Here is a 26,430-nt window from a genome sequence, read left to right as displayed (position 1 = left end):
TCGTCAGCCCCGCCATCAGGATGAGCAGCAACGAATCTGTTCCAATGACTATCTAATGTCGTGGAAACCGCCGTCGTTCACTACCAAAGAGCCGTTCATGTAGCTGCTTTCGTCGCTGAGCAAGAAGCTCAGCACATTGGCTTGTTCTTCGGCAAATGCCATCCTGCGAAGGGCGATCGCCTTGCTCACTGCCGACTCCTCGTTCTCCTTTGAGCCGATGATGCCTTCCTTGCCCTGCGTCCAAAGCACCAATGTCAGCAGTCTGTTCTCTTTGGTGGAGGGCCTTTGACGCAGGTGCTCGAAGACACAAGACCCGGTACACAAGCAGTACTGACCATACTATGTTCCACCATCTTGGTCAAAGTCCACCCAGGGCACAGAGCATTGACCCTGACACCTTCGGGTCCATAGAACTTGGCTCCATTCTTCGTCACTGCAGCCGCAGCGTACTTACTGGGAGTATATGCAGCGAGTCCAGCCGCCTGCAGGCCAGAAATCGAGACAACATTCGCGATGGCCCCACGCTGGCCTGGAATCTTGTGTGGACATGCCGGCTCAAAGGAGATTGGTCGGGGTTCCTGGGTTCTCATCTGGAAAGCTTGATATTTTTGTGAGAGCCATAGACCCCTGGTATTGATAGCGTGTGTCCTGTAGCACGGTGTCAGCTACAAGGTAGTCGTGGGGGTGGCGACCAGGTGCCTACTTCTCGAAAAGCTCCGTAGTGATGCTCTCCTCTTCCGCCCAGATAGATTCACAAATTCCCGCACAGTTGGCAGCGTAGTCGATGCGGCCCGTCCATTCGGTCGCTGCTGCAACGGCATCTTTGACCTGCTGTTCCTGGGTTATGTCGACCTTGAGAAACTTGGTTTTCACATCCCATTTCTTCGACACCTCATCCGCGACGGTATGCCCTTCCTGCTCGTTCATGTCCACTATGACAGTCCATATGCCCCGGCTGGCGAGTTTATGAGCGGTAGCTTTTCCTATGCCGCCGCCACCCCCGGAGATAAAAGCCACGCGCGCTGCTGTGCCCGTCATGTTTGAAGTGTCGAGAACAAGGTGAGTTACAAGCTCAAGAGATCAGAAGCAACCTACCTTTTTGAAGAGGACACAGGAAGCCCACCGCCAATCGCGATGAATGGGGCAGACTTGCACGTCTGTCGTGCCGCGTGCATCGAGTGGCATTCCGTCTGTCTTCTGAGCTTGCAGAGAGACAGACCCTCTGCGGCGGACAGTAGCAAGGAGCGGGGATGATGGACAGTGGGCATCCTCGTTACGGAATAAGTACTCCGCACACCTCGGGGTAACCTCTGCGGGAGCACTATTGGCAGTGCAGGGACCGCAGCCGGTGCCCCCACTTGGCACAAAAGTCCTGCAGGCTGTGCTTTAGGCATGCCCAGAGTTCGCTAGGCCTTCTGTTAAAGCATATGTTAGGCGCTTGGGCTCTATCAAGCGGCTACTCTCTCTCCATGAATTCCTCTCCCTTGCTCAACAGAGCGCAGAAGAACAACATCATTCCCATGTTGTACTCAACATGGCATGCGGAACACAGGATCGACACAATTTATGGACAGTCAGTGAAGGAGACATGCTGTACTCCGTACCACCGGATGCAGCACTCTCGAGAGGTTGCATTAGTCGATCTCCTCCCCACGGTTTTGACCCTTCGTCCACGGGAATCGAAACCCGTCGGCTATCAATCTTCATTGCATTTCCCGCGTAAAGACATATCAGCCCACCTAGGTAAGTCGCTTGCGCAGATGCGATAACTCAGTCGTTCACGCTTTCTGAATCTATTCCTACGTGGGTACTCCTAGAGCTTCGGATAGACCTGGCAATTACATTTTCAGGGAGTTCATTTCTGTTGTGGCACACTCGTTGACCACGGCCGACGATGGCGCAACAAGAAGTAGACCTCGATGCTCTTATCATCGGGGCGGGATTCAGCGGGATATATCAACTCCACCGGCTGAGACAGATGGGTCTATCAGTCAAGGTGATAGACGTTGCCAGCGACGTGGGAGGAACGTGGTATTGGAACCGATACCCCGGGGCGATGAGCGACACTGAGAGCTTTGTGTATCGATTCTCGTGGGACAAGGAAGACCTGCAAACCTACCCCTGGACACATCACTACGTCAAACAGCCTGACGTCCTGGCCTACCTCCAGCATGTCGTCGAGCGACACGACCTGCGGAAGGATATGCTGTTCAACACGGAGCTGCTGTCCGCCAAATGGGACGAGGTGTCTAAACTCTGGCGCGTGGAATTGAGCACGGGCAAGACTCTCAGGATACGATATCTCGTCACGGCGCTCGGTTTGCTATCGAAAGCCAACTACCCCGATATACCGGGCATCGACACGTTCCAGGGCCAAAAGGTCCACACAGCGCGATGGCCAGCAGGGCTCGACGTCACGGGCAAACGCGTCGGCATAATAGGCTGTGGCTCGACGGGCGTCCAAGTCATCACCGACATAGCCAGTAAAGTGAAGTCGCTGACCTGCTTCCAACGACACCCCCAGTACAGCGTGCCCAGCGGCGATCGTCCCGTCGACCCGTCCTACCGCCAGTGGGTCAACGAGAACTACGACGCGATATTCGACCAAGTCAAGAACAGCGCCGTCGGGTTCGGCTTTGTCGAATCCACGCGGCCGTATGCATCTGTCTCGTCCCCCGAGGAGCGCGAAGCCATCTTTGAATCCCTCTGGCGCCAGGGCAACGGCTTCCGCTTCATGTTCGGCGGCTTCAACGACATCGCCACGGACAAGGTCGCCAACGAAGCGGCCTGTGCCTTTATCCGCAAGAAGATCCGCGAGATCGTCAAGGACCCCGAAAAGGCCCGCAAGTTGCAACCCCACGACTACTATGCGCGGCGCCCGCTCTGCGACGGCGGCTACTTCGAGCAGTTCAACAGGGAGAACGTGGACGTCGTGCAGCTCCAAGAAACCCCGATCACACGCATCACGGAGAAGGGCGTGCAGACGACAGACAGACTATACGAACTCGACGTGCTGATCTTCGCGACGGGCTTTGACGCCATCGAGGGCAACTACAACCGCGTGCGCATCCAGGGCCGCGACGGCATGTCACTCAAGGAATACTGGACCCCAACGGGCCCCACGAGCTACTTGGGCGTGTCAGTGCCAAAATTCCCCAACCTCTTCCTGATCACGGGCCCTCAGGGGCCGTTTACTAACCTGCCGCCTACGATTGAGGCGCACGTGGACCTCATCTCGGGCCTCATTGCTCGCGCTGAAAAAGGCCGCAAGGAGGGCAAGCTTCCTGTCATCGAGGCCACAAGGGAGGCCGAGCAGGAGTGGTGTGCCGAGTGTGAGCGCGTGGCCGAAGGTAGTCTCTTCAAGGAAACGGCAAGTTGGATCTTTGGCCAAAACGTGCCCGGCAAGAAGTATGCCTTGAGATTCTACTTCGGCGGGCTGAAGGCCTTTTACGAGGCTGTGCAGAAGGTCATTGATAACGATTATGCTGGGTTTAAGCCTTTGCAACCGGCTGGAGATGAGGTCCAACAAGGGTTTCAAGGCGAAGTTAGTGACTCGAAGCCTCTGGTAGCACGGCTATAGAACGGTACAGTAAGCAGGTGGCGACGGGCAGCAAGAGATCCACGAGTGCTAGGTATACGGCAGGCGAGGGTACGAAAGAACGTTGTTCATTCATAGGGTGTATTCAGTTTATCCGTTGTCATTCCTCGCATAGTGTAATCTCAGTTTGGCCACGCATAAAACGAATCGTGCGAAGCATCGCCGATGCTCTCATGTAGGAAAATTAAGCATGCAGGTCATAAAGCAATCGTGAGCCCCGTCCTTGGTATTCCACCAGTTCCCGAAAACCATCAATTTCAGCAATCTCATTACTGCGTCCGTCCGTCATCTCACGTTTAGACGGCCGCCCCGACAAGGCTCAGTAGCGGCTTCCACCCCAGCTGCTGCCACCACTGCCGTGGTGCTTCTTCTTCTTGTCCTTCATGAAGTCTTCGGCAACACTGCCCAGAAGGGCACCTCCGATGGTACCGAGGAAACCATGACCTGATGATTTCCCCAAGAAGTGACCACCAAAGCCACCACCAATGGCGCCCAGCAGACCACGATCGCTTTCAGTCATGGGAGGAGCGTTGGGGTCGTAGTTGGGCGCATTGGGATCGCTCGACTGAGGGGAGAACTGGTGATTTTGCGCTTGGGACGGTACGCCTTGACCTTGTTGGCCCTGTCCGCCGTGAGACATTTGTTGTTGGTAGGCCTGGTTTTGCGCGTAGGCGTCGTTGCTGCCATATTGTTGTTGTTGGGGTTGGCCATAGTAGCCTGAGTTGCCTTGTGGGTTGCTAGCGTCGTAGTGACCGAATTGGTACGTTTGCTGACCGTGCTGGAAGCCGCCCTGCTGGGGAGGGCCGAAGGAATCTTGTCGGCGAGGAGGTCCAAAGCCTTGGTCCTGAGGCGGATATTGCTGATAGCCCTGCTGAGGAGGGTATTGCTGGCCCTGGTCATAACCTTGCTGGGGAGGATAGCCCTGTTGTTGCCCATAGCCCTGCTGAGGGTATTGCGAGCCGTAGCCCTGGCCGCCGTAGGAATCGTAGGGTCCAGACATTGTTAGGTGTGGTGAACTCGAAGGACGGCTAAGACTGTAATGGGTAGGTCGCTTGAAGTAATTGATGTGGTTTGTGAGGTCTTGGTTCGGGTGTATGAAGGGAAGATGAGGTGGGCGCAAAGAAAGGACAGATATATATTGTGACAGCTGAGATCAAGAAGAGAGCTTGCGCAGCTCGCAGGTTCCCAGCCACGCAAGCTGCACTGGGAAGTGATGGTGCATTCAAACTCTACTCAGCAATCATTCACTCATCAGACTGCGAAGAGCTGAGCCCCGCCGCAGGACCCCTCCTTCACTAAGCGTGGCCCTTAGCCACTTCCGGGCGTCCCGGTGTCTCTAAGTGGTCATTCGGCTCTTTGCTCAGCTGCACTTTAGTCCCATGTAGCCCCCAGTTGGCATTACTTTGAGGTGATGCGGCAGCCTCGCTTAGCCTGCAACGAGCGCCAGCGGTCAGATCCCTCATTTCCCTCCGTGCCCCTTTCGTTTGCTAGATTCACCAAAAGCCCACCATGGGACGCCTCGGTTGTCCCGACTCGGCCGGATTCTCCGCTTGTCAACCCAAATTGTGGCGAAGCGGTGGTGTCATGTCACGTGGGTATCGTCATAGATCAAATGCTGTGGCGCACGCTCATCGTGTCGGACATCATCGGTACCTCGGCCGCCTTCCGTATCAGGCTCTTTCTGTCTCCCAACGCGTCTCCAATCATGAACGAGTCCATCATATCGTAGACTCCGTCAACAAAGTGTACGGACTCCGCAATCGACGCGGTAATCCGCGCTTCACATTGGGGAAGCATTAGAGTGTCTTCCCTCTTGTTCAACAGTGTCTCCCTGATGACCTTGGTTGTCCAGCTGACCACGTAAAAAGATGGCGACCACGACGAATACGGCGACATATGACTACAAAGAAGCCTCGGCAATTGCTCGTAAGAGAAGAGCCGCCAGTATTGCTGCTTTCTACCAGACTCCTGGCTGGAAAGAGGAAGAGCTGCCCCAAAACTTGACAGAATTTGCCCTGAAATCTGGTTACTACACTGACGACGAGCTTCAAATAATCCAAGCAGAAGCAGACGTTATCCTTGACAAGATCAAAACAAAGGCATGGACAGCTCTCGAGGTCACCAAAGCATTTTGTAAGGCATCAGCATTGGCTCAGGAACTGACGAATTGCGTGACCGAAGTCTTGTACCCGGAAGCAATCGAGAGAGCAAAGTATCTTGATGACTACCTGGCAAGAACAGGGCGGACCGTCGGGCCCTTGCATGGTCTACCAATCTCACTCAAGGACTGCTTCATAACAGCTCCGCATCCTTCGAGCAATGGAATGGCCGCCTTTGCCAACGAGCCTCTGCACAAGGACTCCCTGCTGGTCACGATGTTGCGCGACCTCGGGGCGGTGTTCTATGTCAAGACGAATGTCCCGGTGGCCATGATGATGGCGGAAACCAACAACAATGTCTGGGGAGAAACTCGAAACCCGCTGCACAAGCACCTCAGTCCCGGTGGTTCGAGTGGTGGTGAAGGCGCCCTGATTGCCTTCAAGGCCTCTCCATTAGGGATCGGGACTGATATTGGTGGAAGCGTCCGCATTCCTGCCGCATGGTGCAATCTTTATGGCCTGAAACCCAGCTTCGGTCGCTATCCACATTACGGAGTGAAGCCCGGCATAGCTGGACAGGAGTATATCCTATCAGTCAATGGCCCAATGTCGCGGTCTCTGAAGACACTACAGCTATACTCCGAGGCGCTCTTGTCTGAAGCAATGAGCCCCTGGGAACACGACCACAAGGCTTTGCCCATTCCTTGGAGGAAGAACGTCATCCAGCCGCCAGGTCGAAAACTCAGGTTCGGCTTGATTGGAGTCGAAGATGGCCTTGTCCATGTTCATCCGCCTGTTGAACGTGCATTGAAGATGACGCAGGAGGCTCTTGAAAAGCAAGGACATGAGGTCATCCCCTGGTCCACAGAAGACCATGAAGCCATCGTCAAGGTTAAACCGCGTTTTTTTCCCTTTTGTGTGGCCTGTTCCTGACCGATCCAGAATCTGCAAGCCGCATTTTTCGACCTTGGTGGCGCCGCAATCATGGACATCGTGAAGCCATATGGCGAACCAATCTTTCCAAGCATGGAGGGCTATGCCTTGGCCGCCGCTGCTGGTGAAGGTGAACTCGGGCCGACCAAGATGCGGATGATGAATATACGACGGAACGAGTTGCAGAAAGCGTACCTCGACAGATGGAACGCTACTGCTACTGACGGAAAACCAAGGCTCGACGGCTTGGTCTGTGCAACATCTCCATGGGCGGCTCCTCGGCTGGGTGAAACGCAGAGAAGTGGTCTATACGTTGGCTACACTGGCTTTGTCAACTTTCTCGGTATGCATTCCGACTTCTTCGCTGTATTGAGTATGATATTCACTATGCGCGCAGATTTCACCGCCTGTACCTTCCCCGTCACCTTTGCGGATAAAGAGCTTGACAAGGCCCGGGACATAAACACCTTCAAGCCGTTGAGCGATATCGATGGCAGGATTCAGAATGATTACGATGCTGAGTTCTACCACGGCGCGCCTGTCGCGTTGCAAATCGTCGGAAAACGTCTCGAAGAAGAAAAGGTGCTTGAGATGTGTGAAGTGATTGCTGATGCCCTCAAAGCGACTTCTTGAGTTTCTATGGCTTTGTCCAGGTCAGCTCACGGCCAGCAATGAAGCGTATCATTGGTCGACCCTTGCAGGTATGCTGATCTTGCCAATTGCAATGCGAACCAAGACTCAGCCTCAGCCTCATCCACGACGAAATGCCTATTCCGATGCCGTCATAGAAATGCTTCCTACATCCTACCACCTTGCCTCAGGCACAGACACACTCGTGCAGACTCTCGACTTTCCCTTTGGTACTGAAGTTCAGTTCTGTATATCGTCCTCGAAATGTCGGCCGGCAAATCATTCTCCTCTGGTAAGGCTGGCGCCTCATCACACGCCGGCAAGGCGCCTACCCCGCCAACACATGCATGATACAGGGCGGCACTAATGCCTTGCGATCGCTCATGGTCTGGCAGAGAAGATAGAGTTTGATCAAGAGCTATGTATGCAATGGCTGCCTTCTTTCTGAAAGCCACCACCCTTGTTACTGCAGTCGAACTGTATCCTCCCTCCTCACCTCGCTGCCGATGACATTACCATTCTTGCCATGTTCCCAACCTCCCCCTGCCTCGAGCGATATAGCATCTCCATCCTGTCCAGCCTGCTCTTCACATCCCTCGCACAAGCCTGCTCGACGTTGTCCTTCGCCCCAGTCTATCAATCCTACCCCGACTGCGCAGCATCATGCCTCGCCCTGCCCGGACACCGACTATGTGAACAACTTCGCCCACAACTGCAACTACACCAATGGCGATTGCTGTCGGAGTACATCCCATACCGTGATAGCGGAAGCGTGGGCCTGTGTGCAGCAAAGCTGTGGTGGCATAGCCCTCGCGCAGGACGCATTCAACATATTCGTGACGCACTGCGCGGATGCCAACGTGCCGTTAGCGAGTGTGGACACTCCGCAGGGATACGCGTTGAGAACGGACGGTGAGCCTCGCCCTCGCATATCATATCATATCATTCACTTCCACCGTCCCAGTCAGCCACGAAATGCACCGACCGACCGACCAACCAACGACTCATTCATACCTACCCGATTGTGCTCAACAGACTGACTGACCATCCGCGCACTCGTTTTGAATAGATGCACCGTCGCCCACCCCTGACGCCAACCTCGGCGGAGACGACGGCACAGCATCCTCCCCATCCTCCTCGGGTCCGCTCTCCACCGGCACAATCGTCGGCATCGTAACAGGCAGCGTCGTCGCCGCCGCCGGCATCGTCGGCGCGGTCTTCAAATGCCTCTCGTACCGACATAAGAAAAAGCAAGCCTCATTGATCTGCCACCGCGGCGGAAACCCAGCAGCCACGAACACCCACAACCAATTAGTTCAGTGGCAGCCCGCATGGCAAGGCATGCCGGCCGGGGCACTCACAGGCAACGCCGACGCGCGCGCCACGTACAAGAGGAAGGAATTCGCGTTCGCGGGGGTAAGGCGCGTTAAGGAGACGTTCGAGCTCACGAGGCAGCCGACACCCGTGCCCACACCCACACCAGCACGGCCTGCCAGCGCGGTTCTGGGTAGAGGGAGGCAACCAGGGCGGATTATGGAGGAGGTGTGAGTCCGCTCCCGCTTTGTTGGTGAATAGATGGACAATCAGATAAATAATTAGATAGATGGTCTCGTGGTTGCCGAATGGCGTAAACGAGATGGGTTCCCTCACATACTAACTACCGACGACATGATGACAGGGGTTGGAATGCCTGCCAACCCGAATGCAGGAATTACATTTTGATATACATGCCGAGTACTCCGTACGCGTTTATATATGCATATAGGTGCTATGTAGTATGGCCGTGGGACACCAATATCGTCAATTATGCAGAGGATTGGACATGAAGTTAAAAAGTTCAGTCGAGTTGGAGTCGATTTCTATGCCAGTGTTCGGGCTACAGCCTGCACGTTGTTTGTCCTCGAGGATGGCCTCGATCTAACCCCCGTCCAGAATTTGGAGCTGGAGCTGGAGAGTCTCGCATCCAACTCTCATGCCCGCATTCTTTTCTGGTCCATGTCAGAAGCACGAGAAGAAATAGTCCCTGTCTGCAGCTAAAAGGGTGGAATATCACGTGTGAGCATTGTGTGGTGCGAGGGACATAACATGCATACGCCACTGCTCCCAACTACCATAACCGTATTGCTGTACACACTTGACAGTCCTGACCGGTTCCCCCCTTTTCTAGGGAATCTTTTCGCTCCACCATCATTGTACTTCGTGAGTAGCTCTAAACTCCCACCCCAGTCTCGAAACCGGAAGGCCTCAAAATGCTGCTTCAAAGCAAGTCCCAACCAACCATGGCCCCACTGCTGCGAGTACACGAGCGCCAACAAGCTTAAGGTCATGACTGTCCACGATCGTCGTAGCCGTTTCGACGCAGCTTACAAGATGAAACTTGCAACAAGAAGAATGTCTACTGGGGGTCGACTTCGACACGTCCCTCGTTTCCGGGCGTCTTTCCGAGGGTAGGGAGGAGATATCTGCACTTCAGTCAGCATTGTTTCCGATGCTAAGGGAGAGGTATGAACTCACGTAATATCATCCCACGGATGTCTGTAGAGACCAGTGCGAAGCTATAGGTATATTAGCATATGTCCTGAGCAGATGACCGAGGTGCATAGACTTACTCTCTTCTGATCCAAAAAGTGGGCAATCAGACCAATGGACCGGCCCAATACGAAGAGACCATTGAGAATGCCAATGGAGAGATATTGCTCAGCCTCTTCGGCGGAGAACGAACCACCTTCACGGAGCAAGTCAACGAAGCAGACGGCGATGCACCCGTCGACGTTCAAGATCAGGTTGTCCTTCTTGGATGTGGTGACAGTCTCGACGGCAATGGCATAGTCAAGGAGCTTGTGAGACGGGAAATGCTTGAGGACAAAGTCCTTGACAAGCTCGACACGCAAGTCAGGGTTGTTGCGGGACTTGATTCGGTGACCGATACCAGGGACTTCACCAAAGTTAGTGGGGAGCTTACGGGGAGCGCGAAGATTGGCTTACTGAGCTTGTTCTCCTTTCTCATGGTGTCGACGAATTCTCTGGGCGACCAGCCCTTGTCCATGGCCTTAGTAAATTCCTCGGCGGCACCGTCAAGAGCACCACCAAATCGGGAGCCGATGGTCAATAGACCAGCGACGAGCGAGGAGATCAGATCTTTACCGGCACGGGCGGTGATAATGGTGTTCATGGCTCCAGAGACGGCCGGACCGTGATCAGCAGTCAACATGAGAACCATCTCCAAGAATTTGCTGGCATAGGGCGGAAGTCTGCGACGGAACCACAGGAGTGACATGACACCACCAATACCGATCTCTTCCTTGAAGACATCTGAGATGGGCATACCTGCGTAGAGCAACTCCTGACCTCTGTCGTCTGAAATGGTGGAAATGAAGGATGCGGGCTTTCGGATAAGACCAAGTTCTTGCGCCCAAGCGTAATCCATAGGGATCTTGGGCACTGCCGGCTCAGGAGCGGGCGTGATGGTGCCTTGCTTGACCAACTTTTGGTAGAGCTCGCTCAGAACCTTGGGCATGTCCTCGAAGGTGTCTGGGACATAGAAACCAGCTTCTTTCATCTTCTGGTTCTTGACGAGCGCAGTTTCGAGCTGAGAGTTGGCAGATGCGCCGGCATGACCGAATTGGACTTCAGTCTTGAACATGCTGGCGCAAGTACCGATAGCCCAGGCAACGATTGGCTTTGTGATCTCGCCGTTCTTCACGGCTTCGATGACTCGATATTCCTCAACGCCACCGACTTCGCCAAGCAGGAGGAGAATCTTGCACTCCGGCTCCTGTTGGTACCGGATCAGGTGGTCGATGAATGAAGTGCCGGGGTATCTGTCACCACCGATGGCAATGCCCTCGTAGACACCATCGGTGTTCTGGGAAATGATGTTGTTCAATTCGTTCGACATACCACCCGACTTAGAGACATAGCCGACCGAACCCTTGCGGTAAAGCTTGGAGGCAACAATGTTGTCCATCATACCACCAGTGTTACCAATTTTGTAAGCACCAGGCTTGATACCGCCAACAGTGGCAGGCCCGATAATCGTGATACCCTTCTCCTTTGACTTGACCATGATTTCACGAGCACGTCGCTCAGGGACGCCCTCAGCAATGATTGCGATTGAGCGGATTTGAGGGATTTCCATCAGTTCCATTGTTGAGCTGTAGACGGATCGCGAAGAGGCGAAGTTCACAATGGTGTCAACATCAGGGTGCTTCTCAAAGGCCTTCTCCACAGACTGGTAGACGGGTAGCAGAGTCTCGCTGGTGCCCCAGTACATCTTGCTAACGAATTGACCGCCGAAGGTATAGATGATTCCGGCCACAGAGGGGGTCGTTCTTTTGCAGATGAAGTCGAAGTCAAGCATCCCCTGGACAGCCTTGGGTTGCATGCCACTGACAGATGTTAGAACACGTCCTTATTTGATACTCGTGTCTTGCTTACTAGACGAAACATCTTGTCTTGTTGTGGAAGAGAGCATTTTGTGAAGGGCTCAGCGCTCTTGAAGGAGGCGCAAATCTGCGAATGTTGTCGTTGGCTGAGAAGGGGGTTTCGTGATCTTGAAGGTCGCCATTTGGGACTTGAATCTTGGGCACGCCGTTGGCGGCGCCAGTGGTAGCGGTAGGCATGGCGGGTTGAGAATTGTCAGGGGAGTTTTCGCGGACTGGCAGACCCATGATATTAGTTGAAGGAGACGCAGACAAGACTTTGGTATATGTGTCGATGGACAACAGAAGAGAGCAGTATCTAGTCTTCTTCCTGTCCTCGAGTACAATAACTAGGGCGGTCTTGGGAAAAAGGTAGGGGAGGGTATGCCGGTGAATGGATTGGGGACTTCAATGGGACTCACATCGGACTGATTAGGTTGTTGGGTGATGTATTTGTCCGTCCAAGGAGAGGCTGGAAATTGGACAGCGGTCGAAACTCAGCAGTGAGAGAATCACAATCGCCGACGTGAGGGAAAAAGGTGAGCGTGGTGAATTCAAGCCAACGCTGCTGAGGGATGAGTTGAGTGTTCACTTTCTCCGACCAGAATGTGGAGTGCGGATATGATGCTGAGGGACCACAGGCTCGCGCTGACTGGACTAAGGATTGTCTGTTGAGGCAGGTCCGGCTAGCTTAGCTGCACCAAAGCCCCTGCGCAGCGCCCGAAAATAGGAATGGTGGCCCCCAATACTCAACGAGCCCAAAGTTCACCCGCTGTCACCAAGGCTTCGCTACCCGGGCGGTGAGATTTTTTAGTGGGGGAAAGCTGTACTTGTGCAATGTTTGGCCAGACAAGCCTTTTCAGCTATACTTCCCATGGCACACTATCTGCTGCCACTATCCCCTTTGCGCAGGCTATGTTGCAGAAAGGCTGAGACCCCTATCGCATATCCGCCGAGTTGACATCGTGGATGGCAGAGAAAGCGGGCCTGAAGACAATGGTCCCTCTATCGATTGGAGCAAACTCGATCTTCTCGCGTGCTCTCGCCATTCGGAGTCCGGGCCCCCCGTAATAAGTGCATGTCGTATCTCGTAAGGCGAGGTGACAGATATGCTTGATGCCCACAAGGGAACCACAGCAACTATTAATTCTGCCCGGTATATTCGCCGAGTACACAAGGAAACCCGCCCATCAGTGGTCCAAGAACGAACCACAAGGGTATGATGCTCGGTGTTTGAGTGACCTCGGTGCAGCGCTCGAAAAGCAATGAACCAGCAGGCAATGTATTGGAGGTCAATCGGCTCGAGAGAAACAATGTGTCCACGTCACAGGGTACAATTGGCGGTGACCGAGGGTTGGGATTGTCGGTCAAACACCATGGAGTGCTGGGCGACGGTCATGGGCGCGGGCGGTTTGTCCCTGGCGTTGGTGCGGGTCAGTAGCACCGGCTGTGCGAGTAGCTTCATGCCTAATCTGCGTGCTGAGTGCCCCTCGATAAGTTTAGCCCGCCTAGCGGGACGACCCCTGCTCCCAACGAAGGCCAGAGATCCACCAAAAAGTGCGAGACAGTTTTGTATCCTCCGGAGGCCAACAGAGTGTGTGAGCATTGAACTGGTGGCCCCAGCTGTTGACACTGTCGAACTCACTCACCTACAGTTGCTCATTTGCACTCTCACCTTCGGCAATCTAGACGTGGTCGTTACTATTTCTCTTCCACTTGAGATCCTGCTCTACCTCAAAAGTCGAGCCAGACGCTTCCTCCATCCCATCCCCTGATTATTTACCCCACACCTCACCGCCGCCAAACATGTCTGCAAAGTCGATTCTTGAGGCCGACGGCAAGGCCATTCTCAACTACCACCTTACCCGCGCTCCTGTCATCAAACCTACCCCTTTGAAGGCCGCTGCCGTGCACAACCCCCCTCCAAAACTGGCCTCCATCTTCTTCCCTGAGGACGAGTCACCAAAGGCCGTGTTGGACCAAGCTGAGGCTACATACCCATGGCTCCTCCACCCGGGCTCAAAGTTTGTTGCAAAGCCCGACCAGTTGATTAAGAGAAGAGGAAAGAGTGGTCTTCTTTGCTTGAACAAGGGCTGGAAAGAAGCAAGAGCGTGGATTGAAGAGAGAGCCCGCAAGGAGCAAAAGGTCGAGCACGTTACGGGCGTTCTCTGCCAGTTTCTCGTCGAACCCTTTGTGCCTCACCCTCAAGACACCGAATATTACATCAACATCAACTCTGTCCGAGATGTGAGTCGGAGCACCCGGCAGTCGCGTCTCGTAAACTAACCGATCCCTAGGGCGACTGGATTCTTTTCACACACGAGGGTGGTGTCGACGTCGGCGACGTGGACGCAAAGGCTAAGAAGATCCTGATCCCAGTCGACCTGAAGAAGTTCCCCTCAAATCAACAGCTGGCCGAGACTCTCTTGCCTGACGTCCCGAAGGGCGTCCACAATGTTTTGATCGACTTCATTGTGCGACTCTACTCCGTCTACGTCGACTGCCAATTCACCTACCTCGAAATCAACCCGTTGGTCGTTATTCCGAACTCTTCTGGCACCTCTGCTGAGGTCCACTTCCTCGATCTCGCCGCTAAGCTTGATCAGACTGCAGACTTCGAATGTGGTGTGAAATGGGCCATTGCCCGAAGTCCTGCTGCTCTAGGTCTCCCTGGTGTCAAATCTGATGGAAAAGTCACCATCGATGTTGGCCCTCCTATGGACTTCCCTGCGCCGTTCGGTCGTGAGCTCAGCCGAGAAGAGAAGTACATCGCGGACATGGATGCGAAGACTGGCGCTTCACTCAAACTGACTGTCTTGAATGCCAAGGGCCGCATCTGGACTTTGGTCGCTGGTGGTGGTGCCTCGGTCGTATATGCCGACGCCATTGCCTCCGCCGGTTTCGTCAGCGAATTGGCCAACTACGGTGAATACTCCGGCGCACCGACCGAGACTCAGACGTACAACTACGCCAGAACGGTTCTCGATCTCATGCTCCGCGCCCCAATGCACCCTGAGGGCAAGGTTCTCTTCATTGGTGGTGGCATTGCCAACTTCACCAACGTGGCCTCTACCTTCAAGGGCGTTATCCGAGCTCTACGAGAAGTCGCACCAGTCCTGACCGAGCACAAGACCCAGATCTGGGTCCGTCGTGCTGGTCCCAACTACCAGGAAGGTCTCAAGAACATCAAAGGTGTTGGCGAAGAGCTTGGCCTCAATATCCACGTGTACGGCCCTGAGATGCATGTCTCAGGTATTGTGCCATTGGCTCTTCTCGGCAAGAAGTCTTCAATCCCCGAGTTTGGCGCATAGATGAGCAAGGACGGCCACTCAGGTTTGCTCCCGTGTATGACTGTTCTAGAGCACACCAAAAAAATTCCAGACATGAAGTTTGATGACGGGTTGGCTGGCATCAGCAGGCAGGCAATGGGTAACGAGAGGTGCTGGCTTGGGTGTTTCTCTCACCGGAGTTGAACTTGGTAGCTCGCCTGGCAGTAGAAGCGTTTGTATGTATCGATTGTGGTGTATGACAATTGGCGATGGATCAGTCAGCATAGAAAACAAATACCACTAGCACTCGAAGACAAATACAAGAGGCACAAGATGAGGGCTATGACTCCTGGCTCCGCGATACTGTATTCACTCAGCACCAATCGCCATTTATCGCCTGACAACATGGATATTGTGTAGCCTCTCGCCATTCCCGCAATATACGATGTCTCGATGAACCTGTGAATTGCCACAACCCGTAACCAGGAACCTGTTCTTTTGACCACCCGAGACAGAGTGAGCCTCCCATTCCTTCATGTCGCATCACCATAAAACGCCCAACCATATCGAAAGCCTCCCGGTCTCTGCCCGCCTCGTACGAAATGACACCCTCACCCCGACGTCTTACTCGACAAGCACAACCCGTCCACCTCCAAGTTCATCAATATACGCCATTTTCCCACAGCCCTGACTCCGACCCTTGCGTCCATAATGCGGGCCCTCTGTCGCATCACCACCTTCTTCTTCTCTGAGCAGCACGGCGAGGACTTCGATGGGCGGTTGCAGGCCGAGAGTATTAGCTCGCCGCCAGCGTGTCAGGCGTGGAACGCCGATACAAGGACCATACTGGGATGAGAGGTCGAAGTGTCGGAGGATCTTTTCGTGGAGAGGGAGGGTCTCCTGGTGTACTGCAGAGGCATGTACATTAGTAAAACATAAAGTAAGACACGGCGCCTTTGGGTTCCGACAGTGATACCTGACGCCGAAGGCCCGTACAAGACATGGGATGCGACAGAACAGGAAGAGCGGACAGTAGTGGATGTCAACATACCTCTTGGAGCAAGCCTCGAGGCTTCTTCCTTCTGCCAATACTTCTTGAGTTGCGCATCCGTGATCTTCTCCGCGGCTAGCTCTCTCTCGTCCTTGCCCTTGACTGATTTGACTCTCCGTCTCGCTGAGGTTTTCGATGGTTCTGGTTCTTCCTCTACGATGTGCTCGGTTTCTGATTGTTCGTGATCTTCAACCTTCCGTTGTGTTGGTCCTAGTTCCGGTTCATTTTTAACTTTCACATCCACGACTTCTGGCTCTGGTTGTCCCTGCTGCAGAGTGTCTTCGATCTGGGCGAGTTTCTGGGCGCTGGCCACTTCTTCATCTCTCTGTGCTTGTGCGCTCGTCTTCGTCACTCGATTGTTAAATGAGAGTCTGGACTGGCCGCCAGAAGCGGCTCGGGTAGTGGCGGATTTGCGCCCTCGAGGCATGGTTGGCTGGTTGATTGCACTATGGACAGACAAAATAGAGAGTCGCGGTTATCTTGCTTAAGTGGGATAGTGGTAAATGTGGCTTTGGCGCAAAGATACTGTGGAAAGTGAGGTTAAGGTCCGTGAAGTTCAAAGGTGAAAGGGAGATGAATCGCGGGTGAATGACGTTCATGAGGGAGCGCTGCCTCAGCAACGAGCCCGGAGTCCACTTTCGGATGGAATTCGTTGCCGTTGTAGGGGAATGGCGCTTTATCGGATTTTCATTGGCGTTTGAGCGCGCGCCATTTTCACTCTTCGAGAAGCGGCGATATCTTTTCGTGTTTCTGGCTTAATTGGATGTAGAGGTGTCGAGGTGTCGAGGTGTACTTGGTGACTTCGCACTCCTACGGTCCACGCTGGAAGCAGAAGAGTCTTCTTAACGATCAACAAGGTCTGGTCTGGTTGGCTTTGGCAGGTTTTTCCTGGTGATTCCCTCGGCCTACTGTAACGCGGCACTAAGCACCTCGTTCTAGCGGCTGGTTTCCCAGATCTTATGCTCTGGACATTTCACCTACACCAGTAGACGTCCAAGTGGAACTGAGGGGTTCCTCTGCTCCTCGAACGTGGCATGTTTTCAAGGCCAAGGAGCAGTAGCAATCGGATTCTAGAAGACCGGGGGAAATCTGGACGCTCGAATATACTACATGCACGCGCGCATAGCCTCAGCACGAGGATCAGCTAATCCCTGCCGGAGCCAGTGGCTATCTCTCATGCTCTGCTTGCTTGATGATCGGCCGCAGCAGAACGCTCCAACGTATGCTTCAGAGTACTTGGAATCACCGGTCTCTAGACCAAGATCAGCAACCACCATTCACTTTCACTGTTCAAGTACAGCTCCAGGGGTGACCGGCAGCCAGAAGAAGATGTCGACCTGCAGGTGGATGCACTGGACAAACGACTTGGGAAAGGCGTACCAGCTCCGATAGATGACCACGTAGTCACACGCTTCTAAATGTCTCATCAGTCCCGCGACTGCCTAACCTTCTTGCTCTCCGTAACAAATCTCGACTCAGTTGTTGTGAAGCATACTCCATCCCGGGCAAGAGCTCAGGCATGCACACAGGCATCCGCATAGGTGCCGCAACGTGCTGGGTTTGGCTCTTGTTTCGGTGAACACAGCCGGATCTCTGCAGAGACCAAAAGGCTAGACGGCGGTCTCAGTGCATGGACCGCTTTCCGATGGCCAACGCTTCCTGACACAGGCCGAAGACTAGCTTAGTGGGTCCTGCAACTTCTGTAGTCGATAGAATCTATTGTCAACTGTTAAGGGTGCTGTTTTTTGTGTGAAGACGAATGATTTGTGGGTGACGTTCTTGGTCAGACATCAGCAGGCCTCTGATAGGCGGAATCACGGAGTTTCAACAGGCATGTTTCTGTGGCGCCCTCGCACTCCGAATCCAACCTTCATGCTGCATACTTGAGGGCGTAAGTAACCATGCCCATTGACCTGCTGGCGGAGGGTTTCGGCAGGGGCTTTTCTGGTATCCCTTATGGCTGGACTGTGGCCCAAGGTACGGTCGTTGTCGGCGTCATCGCTCTTCTGAAATTGTACTTTGGCGGAGCAACATGTCGCTCCGAACGAGTAATGCATGGGAAGGTGGTCATGGTTACTGTAAGAACATCTCCCAATAACACGTATACTTTCTAACCGGCGTCTCACAGGGGGGTACTTCGGGCATCGGTGCAGCCGTTGTACAAGAACTGGCTACTCGAGGAGCGCAGGTTATTCTCCTGACCCATCATGCCCCCTCAGATCCGTTTCTGGTCGACTACATCGAGGACGTGCGGACGATCACAAATAACGAGCTTATCTACGCCGAGCAGGTAGACCTCTCTTCCCTCCACTCGATCCGACTTTTCGCGACCAAGTGGGTGGACAATGCGCCCCCGAGAAGATTGGACATGATTATCCTGTGCGCAAATATCATGACTCCCTACTTCGGTACGAGTCAAACAACAATGGACGGACTGGAGGCAGAGTGGATGATAAATTATCTTAGCACTTTCCATTTGTTAAGCATTCTCTCACCAGCTATCAGAGCACAACCTCCGGATCGAGACGTGAGGATTCTTTTCAGCACTTGCAGCAGCTATATTGGCGGAAAGTTGGATTACAAGACTAACGAAGCGGCCACGAAATCAGGGACGTCTTCATACGCAAGGAGTAAGCTGGCCGTCATGACTTTCGCAAATGCTTTCCAGAAGCACCTTGACGCATACAAGAGACCAGACAATCAACCCAGCAATGCGCGAGTGATGATCATTGACCCTGGCTATGCTCGGACTCCAGGTACCAGGAGATGGCTTTCTGGCGGTTCAATCTGGGGATTGCTCGTGTACTTGCTCAGTTGGCCTTTGTGGTGGCTCATCCTCAAGTCACCCTCGCAGGGTGCTCAGAGTTACCTGCTCGCCGCCATGGATGCAGAATATGGTCGAAGTCCCGGTGGCAAGCTGATCAAAGAATGCAGAGAATACCAGCCTCTGCGGTCCGACGTCGAAAATGAGGAGGTCGCCAAACAGCTGTGGGAATTCAGTGAAAAGCAGATTGAACGGCTGGAGAAGCAAGGCGCTGTCAAGAGAGCTCTCGCAAAGAAAGAAGCAGAGGAGGAAAAGGCTGCTAATGAGCCAACCACTAATAGTACGACTGCTGGAGGGAAGAGAGATCCTACCTCGGGATCGCGAAGAAGTCGAAAAACGAAATGAAAATGGCTTGCACGGCGTATTCGTATAACGCCAGACATGCAGGTCTGAACCCAGCAATCGGGAGTTCGCAAGACTTGGATGCCTGAATTGGCAAGCCACAGCCAAGACTTTTCACGATGCTGGGCGAAACAGTATGAGTACACCGGGTGCGCGATGTTTGTTTCTGACCACGACAATGGCAGCCATCCGTACGTCAAGGAACAACCTTGGCCACCAGTACCGCCTCGGGCCAGCAAAACCTTTCCAAACTCTTTCCTAATATCTATTACCAAGCAACATCGGTGCCTGGCAGGTGGCTTCGACAGTTCCTGCACAGCCGCTCAAGCCGTTGAGATATAAGACAACTGAGATGTTCCACGTCTGAATCGTCGGTCAATGCACTATAATCCCTCGTCCCGGCTCTCCAAACACATTTTCCTGCTTTGCGGAACTCCCACTTGAGCACAATGACCTCCCGTCCCGAATCCATCTCTGGTGGGTGTCTTTGTGGCTCAATCCGATACAAGGTCGTGTTTCCTGAGGACGCTGCATGGCCAGCCCAAGTAAGGTCTCAGCCCTTGCCGGGATATGCCAATCTGATCTTGTCAGGCTGCAACGTGTCAATGCTCCATTTGCCGCAAATGGTCGGGTGCATTGATCTCCCATGAGATTCTGATACATCCTTCTCAGTTAGTCGGCGACATTTTCAAATCACCAACATACAGGGAATATCAGTCGACCCAGTCAGCCATCCGATCTTTTTGTTCTCAATGCGGAAGCGGCCTCACGTGGCGGATCATTGGCATGGACGATATGTTGGTGCTCTTCACCGGAACCATTGACGAGGAATATCTGCTCGGCACCAAGGTCGACGGTAGCGAGCAGCAGACCGACTTGGGTGTGAAGTTCACTCGTAAAGGAGGATTCTACAAAGAATTGACTACGCCTAGCATGGGTCATCTGTTCTGGAACAATGTGATTCCCGGAATAACTGATCATGACACTGGAGGAACGAAGTTTTTGCAATCTTTTCCGCAGGAATAACGGGCTCGAGTACTAGGAACGGAGCGAATGTCCCGGCGGAAATGCTGGTCGTACGGAATCTACGCGCTTGCGGCTCTTCCCCACATCTTGGTCGCCCAGGTACGGCAGACGTCGGGAGAGTTTGCACGATTTGAAGCATCTGGGATCATCTAGGAGCGCTGGGCTGGCGGGGAACGTCAATTGCGAGCGTACAAAGTTGTCCTTGCCACACCCTAGACCAACTGTATCAAGCACGTTGTCGCCTTGACATTTCCAGCAATTCTCCTCTCTTCCGCCATAAGATATTCATCACGCATGGGAATGGATCTCTTGGAGGACTGGCACGCTCGTGACACTATTGAACACATGCCCTCTGACATCAATGCGCCCTCAGCACTACCAATCCAGAGCTCTAAGCACAGTCTTCCCTTTATCTTTTCTATCTTCGAGTGAAACTTTGCAACGTTAATCAGACCATCCCCAAGTAAGAGGCTGCTGCCACCGGAGCGGAAGAATGTAGGACCGAGATGAGATTGATTTTTCTCGTGAATCGGCTTTACGCCTCACGGTCTCTCTTTTGACGCATTGTCGCATCCTTATGGACAGCGCATATCGCCGAATCTCGTTGAGGTCTGGCAGATCCTCATCCTCATCTCTTCATAGTAGCTACGGGAGTCGGTTTTTCTGTGGCGCCTGGCATTGACACCGCTGTACTCCGTACCGTCGAGACTCGGCTGGATCCTTCACCGGAATGACCCCACGAGCCGTTCGAGGCTTTAGTCTCACCACCTCACATCCAACAGACCAATGGATCTTTGTGGATTCCATGCCTAACTGTTGCGGTCATATTCGGCTCTGCTCGCTGCGGTCGTGATTCCGCGCCCTGCACAAACACGGAATGTGGGAGAGTCGTGGTTGGCTCTTGCCTCGTCTCCTCCACATCCATCATGCTCCCCTCACATGGCAATTCCGGGGCGCGACGATGCCGTCGCTCACTGATATAGTCCTCGAGTACTTTTTGAGTGTAGCAGATCCTTCATCCCAAGTCTTGTGTAAAGCTAACTCTTTTGGTTGTTGATCGCTTCCCCGACATCCATCCGCGCTCACTCACGATGATTGACAAGACCGTCAATTTCGTTCTGGGCCAGGCCCAAGAATCACCGATAACATTCCTGGCATACTTCGCGGCAGCATCGGCCCTATTCTACCTCCTGATCAGCGAAGTCCAAAGACACCAAGTACGCATACCTGGGTTCGATGGACCCTCGGGCCTCCCTATGATTGGCAACATCCACCAAATCAGAGTCAACGCAGCAGAGCAGTACCGTCTATGGGCCCAGAAATATGGCTCAGTCTACCAGATCATGCTGGGCAATGTGCCCGTCATCGTCGTGAATTCTTCGAAAGCGGCGCGCGAGATCTTCGGCGCAAATTCACAGGCCTTGTCATCAAGACCAGAATTTTACACGTTCCACAAAGTGGTCAGCTCTACCAGCGGGACAACGATCGGCACATCGCCTTTCTCGGAGAGTCTGAAGCGGCGGAGAAAGGGTGCCGCGAGCGCACTGAATAAACCCAGCGTGGCAACCTACGTGCCGCACATCGATGTCGAGACACGGGACTTTTTGAATGAGTTTCTCCTCTATGGCGACGGCGGCCGCAAACCCGTGGACCCGATGCCGATGATCCAGCGGCTCTCCCTGTCGCTCGCGTTGACGTTGAACTGGGGCACCCGAATGGCGTCCCAAAACGACGAGCTGTTCGGCGAGATCACGCACGTCGAGGAAGAAGTGTCCAAGTTCCGCTCCACGACCGGCAACTTGCAAGACTACATCCCGCTCCTGCGACTGAATCCATTCAATTTTGGGAAAGCACGGGCGCGCGAAATGCGGCAGCGCCGTGACGTCTACCTGAAGAAACTAAATGACGACCTGGACGACCGGATGGCCAAAGGAACACACCAACCGTGCATTCAAGCGAACGTCATCCTGGACCGCGAAGCAAAGCTCAACAAGGAAGAACTGGTGTCCATCTCCCTTACCATGCTGTCGGGCGGTCTCGATACGCTGACCACGCTGGTCGCCTGGTCCATGGCTCTCCTGGCCCAGCGCCCTGACATCCAGCAGAAAGCCCACGACGAGATCCGCAAGGTTTACTCACCGGAGCAGATCCTCTGTGATGCGAATGACGACCAATCCATTGCTTACATTGTGGCGCTCGTCCGAGAACTCCTCCGGTATTACACGGTCCTGCGACTGTCCCTGCCTCGAGCCACGGTAAAGGATATTACATACAATGGGCGGGTCATCCCCGCGAAATCCGTCATCTTCCTCAACGCCTGGGCATGCAACATGGACCCGGAGGTGTGGACGGACCCATTCACGTTCCGCCCGGAGCGTTGGCTTGAACATCCCGATGCGCCGCTCTTCACGTACGGTCTCGGCTACCGGATGTGTGCGGGCTCTCTGCTGGCCAACCGAGAGATGTACACCATCTACCTGCGATTGCTTAGCGCGTTTGAGCTGATGGATGTGCAAGCGGAAGACGGTAAAGAGATGGAAACACATCCTGTCAAGGGAGTGGAAGATCAGACGCAGCTGGTTAGTGTTCCCAGGCGGTATAGGCTTCGAGTGGTGCCCAGAGACGAGACTGGCCTGAGAAAGGCTCTAGCTGAGTATGACGAGAAGCATTGATCTGCGTGCGTTGCCGGCATTTATCCTGGGAGCTGGCGTTAGGTGCATCATTACCCACTATGAGTCCTGAACGATACCGTATGCATAACAGTCTATTTGATTTTCGTTCTATTCTTTCACGCTTTGTACTTGATCCGACCGTCCCACACTACTGATCAGGGTATGTTTCTCAAAGTTCGCCGCGCCGGTCTATGGTTCTGGAAACGGTCCAGGACCCTGCAATGTAAGATATTCCACATATAGGTAACGTCGATATGTAGACCGACTCGTTTACTTCATCGTCGGCTTCACGTGGCCGTTCGCCTCCATGGAATTCGTCCTATGCCTCTTCAGGCCTTCCTCTGCCAACTTCCTCACCGTATTCCTCCCCTCGTAGATATCCCGAGTCTCCTTAAGGATATCATGCCAGCTGTTGAACAGCGTAAACGGAATGCCCTCCTTCTCGCAGTAGACCACCAGATCCTTCCCTTCCCTCGCGAACAGCAGATCTGTCTCCCTAGCTGCACTCAAATCAGACACCCCATCACCGGCATACAGCAACGTCGGTCTCTGGTCGTGCGGCATCTTCGCGATTGCCTCCGCGTAGGGCCGAATGGTCAGAGACTTGTCGTGCCCAAAGCCCGATTCGTCGTGGAACAAGATCGTCCACCCGTCAGGCGTGTCCAAAGAGTTGCCGGGCGGTCTGGTCTGCGTTTCGTTGGCCACGATCTCGATATCCTTCATCAGATCCTCGCCGAGTAAGTGGTTCAACAGGGTCTCTAGCACGGGCACCATCCCACTGCTCAGCACGATGACGGGGACCTTTTTCTCCCTCGCCCAGACCATAAAATCCTTGAACCCGGGATCTAGGGAGATGTTGTCCTTCAAGATCTCCAGGACCTTGGGGAAAGGCATGTTCCAGGAGTCGAGCATCTGTTGGAAGGTGTTGCGGAAGGTGTCTGTTTCATCGATAACGGCGTGGAAGAGTTTCCGCCGCTGTTCGAGGCCCATGCCATAGTTGTCGGTGATGAAGTCGTTGGTGTCCTGCAGGGTGATTGTGCCGTCGAAGTCGGTGAAGAAGATCACCTTTGGATTTGCTTCGAGGGTCTGCGGGAACGGCATGCTGGCGATGATTCTGTGTTTCCTTCTACAGAGTACAACAGGCTGAGATAGGGAAGTGAATACTAGCGGTTGAGAAAAGCTCGAGCGAAATTTAGTTAAGAGAGCCTCTCTCCCGGGGCAAGAATGATCAGTACCTAGGCGATATCAAAATTGGATCACAATGAAATCAGCCAGCACATACACGTGGGGAGAAATCCACAATCGCCCCCTGCTCGTCGCGAGGCCCTTCAACATTTTCCTAGGGCTGGCGGGAAAATGCCCGATGCGGTATCCCGTGCGCGCCGTCGAGTCCGTGTTCCGCCAGTGCCAATGACGTCGACGGTTGACCATTTCCAGTGGGTTTCTCAGTCGGCTTACCTGCCGGAAGAGATTCCGAGGCGATCATTTGGAGCTGTCTTTGGAGCAGTTCAATACCAGCGTGAGGGTTTCTCTGCCGCCGTAGAAGCTGAGCTTGTACTGTCGCCAGTGGACTCGACGGTCGGTCGACATGCACCAAGCTCCTCTGCGGCTATCCCAGACGCTATGGTCGGCCTTCCGAGCAGCGAAACCTGTCCATAAGCCACTACGACAACCTCGACAATATTCTCCATTGGCACGGCCATGCCGGCAAGCATGGACCCGCCAAAGGCCGAGCATAGCTGTTCAAGCTCGATTTTATAGCGACAAGGAGTCCGAAGTCGACCGCAACGTCGAGGATGCAAAGAACCGAATAGAGGACAGTCTCGACTCAAGAGCAGATGCTGCCGCACAAACCGAGCAGACGCTGAAGAGCCCTGCAGACGAGACGATTGTCCACACCATCCCCGAGGCGTCTTCGATAGTGCACACCTCGCGACATGAAGACACGAAACCTCCGCCTCCGAAACCAGAGTCACATTCACGGCCAGAAGCTTCGCGTACACCCGTACCCCTCCCAGACTCGATCGCAGCCCGGTACGCCCACCTGCAGAAACGGTTCGGGCACTTCATGGACAACTTCCAGACGCACATCTTCACCGCCTCCCGCCGCCTGAACGACCTGACAGGTTACTCCGGGATTGAGGCACTCAAAAACGACATTGAGCACCAAGAGTCCGTCGTCCAGCAGTGCAGACAAGAAGTCAAAGCGTCCAGGGCGAAATACTCGGAAGCCATCGCTCAAAGGTCAAGCACGCAAAGAGAAGTCAACGACCTGCTGCACAGGAAACACACCTGGACGTCTGGCGACCTGGAGCGTTTCACCAGTCTATACAGGAGCGACCATGCAAACGAGCAGGCCGAGGCGGCGGCGCAGAAGAACGTAAGCGACGCCGAACAGCGCTACGAGGAAGCCAGCACGAAGCTCGCGAAGGCGATCTTGGCGCGGTACCACGAGGAACAGATCTGGAGCGACAAGATCAGACAGATGTCCACGTGGGGCACGTGGGGGTTGATGGGGATCAACGTTCTGCTGTTTGTCATTTTCCAAGTCGTCCTGGAACCGTGGCGCCGGAGACGCCTGGTCAAGGGCTTCGAGGAGAAGGTCGAGCTGGCCATCAAGGAGTCCGAAGAGGCAAGAGCGACGACGGCGGCCGTGCAGCCGCAGCCAATCCAAAGCACCGCGATACAGCCTCCCGATGACGTCGCGACAGCGGGTGCCAAAGTCGACGCCGTTGCCGATAACATTGCGGGACAGATCGTTGACGCTATTACTGGGACGGTACCTGACGAAGCTCCCACTGCAGCCACGCCGACACCGCTACCATCCCAATCAACCATCGAATCCGTGGCCGAGACTCTCACGACAGACGAACTCGCAGCGGAAGAGGACCCCCTCCCAGGCTCGCCTGATATTCCTTTCACGGATGCTGCCGAACCTATCCCCCTTGCCTCGGGGACGGAGGCAGGTGAGAATGGTTCATTGCGCTGGACGTCCCCGGGCTCCGCACTGGCCAAATATGAAGACTACATGAGATCGCTGTTCAGCGAGGACCACAAGGTCCTGGTATCCCATTGGGACCTAACGAAGGTGGCCATGGAGGGCGTCGCTGGCGGAGTGGCGGTCATGGGATTGCTCTTCGTACTCCTACGGCCGCGGTAGATGTGGTTTTGCGTCCCAGCTTGTGGCCTTCGTGCTGCTCCGGCTCCGGTAGATGTTGGTCTTCTGTCCGAGCTTGTGACGTCCGTACGTGGTGGACGAGAGCGGGCCACTGTAGCCGTTGGTCTTCTGCCGAGCTTTTGTCCTTCATCCCCTGTGGACGGGAGCTTAGCTTTCCCTCCCGGCAACCCTCAGAGATTGACTAGGTGGACTAGGTGCCCTCGTGGCAACCTTTGTATATAGCATGTCTCATGTGTGTCTGAGCCTGCATAGCGCGTGTAGCATTGGGTACGAGGTAGACATGATTTGAATGTACGATATGCGTCTCTCTTGTAGCAGGGGCAATGTACGAGTACCGAATATCCTAATCCAACCCACGTTGATGCGAACCTTGCAAGCACGCAACCA

General features: G+C 54.1%; 13 protein-coding genes across 13 annotated transcripts; 8 read left to right on the top strand and 5 right to left on the bottom strand.

Moving 5' to 3' along the window:
* Window positions 1-48: 48 nt before the first annotated feature.
* On the bottom strand, window positions 49-1,038 carry A1O7_08923 (uncharacterized protein; the record flags this gene model as incomplete). Its single annotated transcript, XM_007762912.1, has 3 exons — window positions 49-234; window positions 336-648; window positions 704-1,038. 3 exons carry the CDS (start codon window positions 1,036-1,038, stop codon window positions 49-51), a joined length of 834 nt encoding a protein of 277 aa, XP_007761102.1.
* Window positions 1,039-1,894: 856 nt separating this feature from the next.
* A1O7_08922 (cyclohexanone monooxygenase) lies at window positions 1,895-3,580 on the top strand (the record flags this gene model as incomplete). Its single annotated transcript, XM_007762911.1, has 1 exon — window positions 1,895-3,580. One exon carries the CDS (start codon window positions 1,895-1,897, stop codon window positions 3,578-3,580), a length of 1,686 nt encoding a protein of 561 aa, XP_007761101.1.
* A 337-nt stretch (window positions 3,581-3,917) lies between these two features.
* Window positions 3,918-4,598, bottom strand: A1O7_08921 (uncharacterized protein; the record flags this gene model as incomplete). Its single annotated transcript, XM_007762910.1, has 1 exon — window positions 3,918-4,598. One exon carries the CDS (start codon window positions 4,596-4,598, stop codon window positions 3,918-3,920), a length of 681 nt encoding a protein of 226 aa, XP_007761100.1.
* Window positions 4,599-5,466: 868 nt separating this feature from the next.
* On the top strand, window positions 5,467-7,263 carry A1O7_08920 (uncharacterized protein; the record flags this gene model as incomplete). The annotated part of the gene is made up of 3 exons (XM_007762909.1): window positions 5,467-6,588; window positions 6,640-6,973; window positions 7,028-7,263. The coding sequence occupies 3 exons, from the start codon at window positions 5,467-5,469 to the stop codon at window positions 7,261-7,263; spliced, it is 1,692 nt and encodes a 563-aa protein (XP_007761099.1).
* A 972-nt stretch (window positions 7,264-8,235) lies between these two features.
* On the top strand, window positions 8,236-8,808 carry A1O7_08919 (uncharacterized protein; the record flags this gene model as incomplete). The annotated part of the gene is made up of 2 exons (XM_007762908.1): window positions 8,236-8,284; window positions 8,330-8,808. The coding sequence occupies 2 exons, from the start codon at window positions 8,236-8,238 to the stop codon at window positions 8,806-8,808; spliced, it is 528 nt and encodes a 175-aa protein (XP_007761098.1).
* Window positions 8,809-9,655: 847 nt separating this feature from the next.
* Window positions 9,656-11,882, bottom strand: A1O7_08918 (ATP-citrate synthase subunit 1; the record flags this gene model as incomplete). The annotated part of the gene is made up of 5 exons (XM_007762907.1): window positions 9,656-9,722; window positions 9,775-9,815; window positions 9,870-10,195; window positions 10,246-11,648; window positions 11,698-11,882. 5 exons carry the CDS (start codon window positions 11,880-11,882, stop codon window positions 9,656-9,658), a joined length of 2,022 nt encoding a protein of 673 aa, XP_007761097.1.
* Window positions 11,883-13,487: 1,605 nt separating this feature from the next.
* On the top strand, window positions 13,488-14,992 carry A1O7_08917 (ATP-citrate synthase subunit 2; the record flags this gene model as incomplete). Its single annotated transcript, XM_007762906.1, has 2 exons — window positions 13,488-13,928; window positions 13,979-14,992. 2 exons carry the CDS (start codon window positions 13,488-13,490, stop codon window positions 14,990-14,992), a joined length of 1,455 nt encoding a protein of 484 aa, XP_007761096.1.
* A 582-nt stretch (window positions 14,993-15,574) lies between these two features.
* Window positions 15,575-16,428, bottom strand: A1O7_08916 (uncharacterized protein; the record flags this gene model as incomplete). The annotated part of the gene is made up of 2 exons (XM_007762905.1): window positions 15,575-15,858; window positions 16,002-16,428. The coding sequence occupies 2 exons, from the start codon at window positions 16,426-16,428 to the stop codon at window positions 15,575-15,577; spliced, it is 711 nt and encodes a 236-aa protein (XP_007761095.1).
* Window positions 16,429-17,902: 1,474 nt separating this feature from the next.
* On the top strand, window positions 17,903-19,170 carry A1O7_08915 (alcohol dehydrogenase; the record flags this gene model as incomplete). The annotated part of the gene is made up of 2 exons (XM_007762904.1): window positions 17,903-18,079; window positions 18,130-19,170. The coding sequence occupies 2 exons, from the start codon at window positions 17,903-17,905 to the stop codon at window positions 19,168-19,170; spliced, it is 1,218 nt and encodes a 405-aa protein (XP_007761094.1).
* A 446-nt stretch (window positions 19,171-19,616) lies between these two features.
* A1O7_08914 (uncharacterized protein) lies at window positions 19,617-20,193 on the top strand (the record flags this gene model as incomplete). Its single annotated transcript, XM_007762903.1, has 2 exons — window positions 19,617-19,793; window positions 19,840-20,193. The coding sequence occupies 2 exons, from the start codon at window positions 19,617-19,619 to the stop codon at window positions 20,191-20,193; spliced, it is 531 nt and encodes a 176-aa protein (XP_007761093.1).
* A 1,091-nt stretch (window positions 20,194-21,284) lies between these two features.
* A1O7_08913 (3-hydroxyphenylacetate 6-hydroxylase) lies at window positions 21,285-22,865 on the top strand (the record flags this gene model as incomplete). Its single annotated transcript, XM_007762902.1, has 1 exon — window positions 21,285-22,865. The coding sequence occupies one exon, from the start codon at window positions 21,285-21,287 to the stop codon at window positions 22,863-22,865; it is 1,581 nt and encodes a 526-aa protein (XP_007761092.1).
* A 270-nt stretch (window positions 22,866-23,135) lies between these two features.
* Window positions 23,136-23,966, bottom strand: A1O7_08912 (uncharacterized protein; the record flags this gene model as incomplete). The annotated part of the gene is made up of 1 exon (XM_007762901.1): window positions 23,136-23,966. One exon carries the CDS (start codon window positions 23,964-23,966, stop codon window positions 23,136-23,138), a length of 831 nt encoding a protein of 276 aa, XP_007761091.1.
* Window positions 23,967-24,453: 487 nt separating this feature from the next.
* On the top strand, window positions 24,454-26,025 carry A1O7_08911 (uncharacterized protein; the record flags this gene model as incomplete). The annotated part of the gene is made up of 1 exon (XM_007762900.1): window positions 24,454-26,025. One exon carries the CDS (start codon window positions 24,454-24,456, stop codon window positions 26,023-26,025), a length of 1,572 nt encoding a protein of 523 aa, XP_007761090.1.
* Window positions 26,026-26,430: the final 405 nt, after the last annotated feature.

This window comes from Cladophialophora yegresii (genome assembly GCF_000585515.1).
Source record: "Cladophialophora yegresii CBS 114405 chromosome Unknown aczIN-supercont1.6, whole genome shotgun sequence".
NCBI lineage: Eukaryota > Fungi > Ascomycota > Eurotiomycetes > Chaetothyriales > Herpotrichiellaceae > Cladophialophora > Cladophialophora yegresii.
This window is presented reverse-complemented; position numbering and strand designations above follow the sequence as displayed.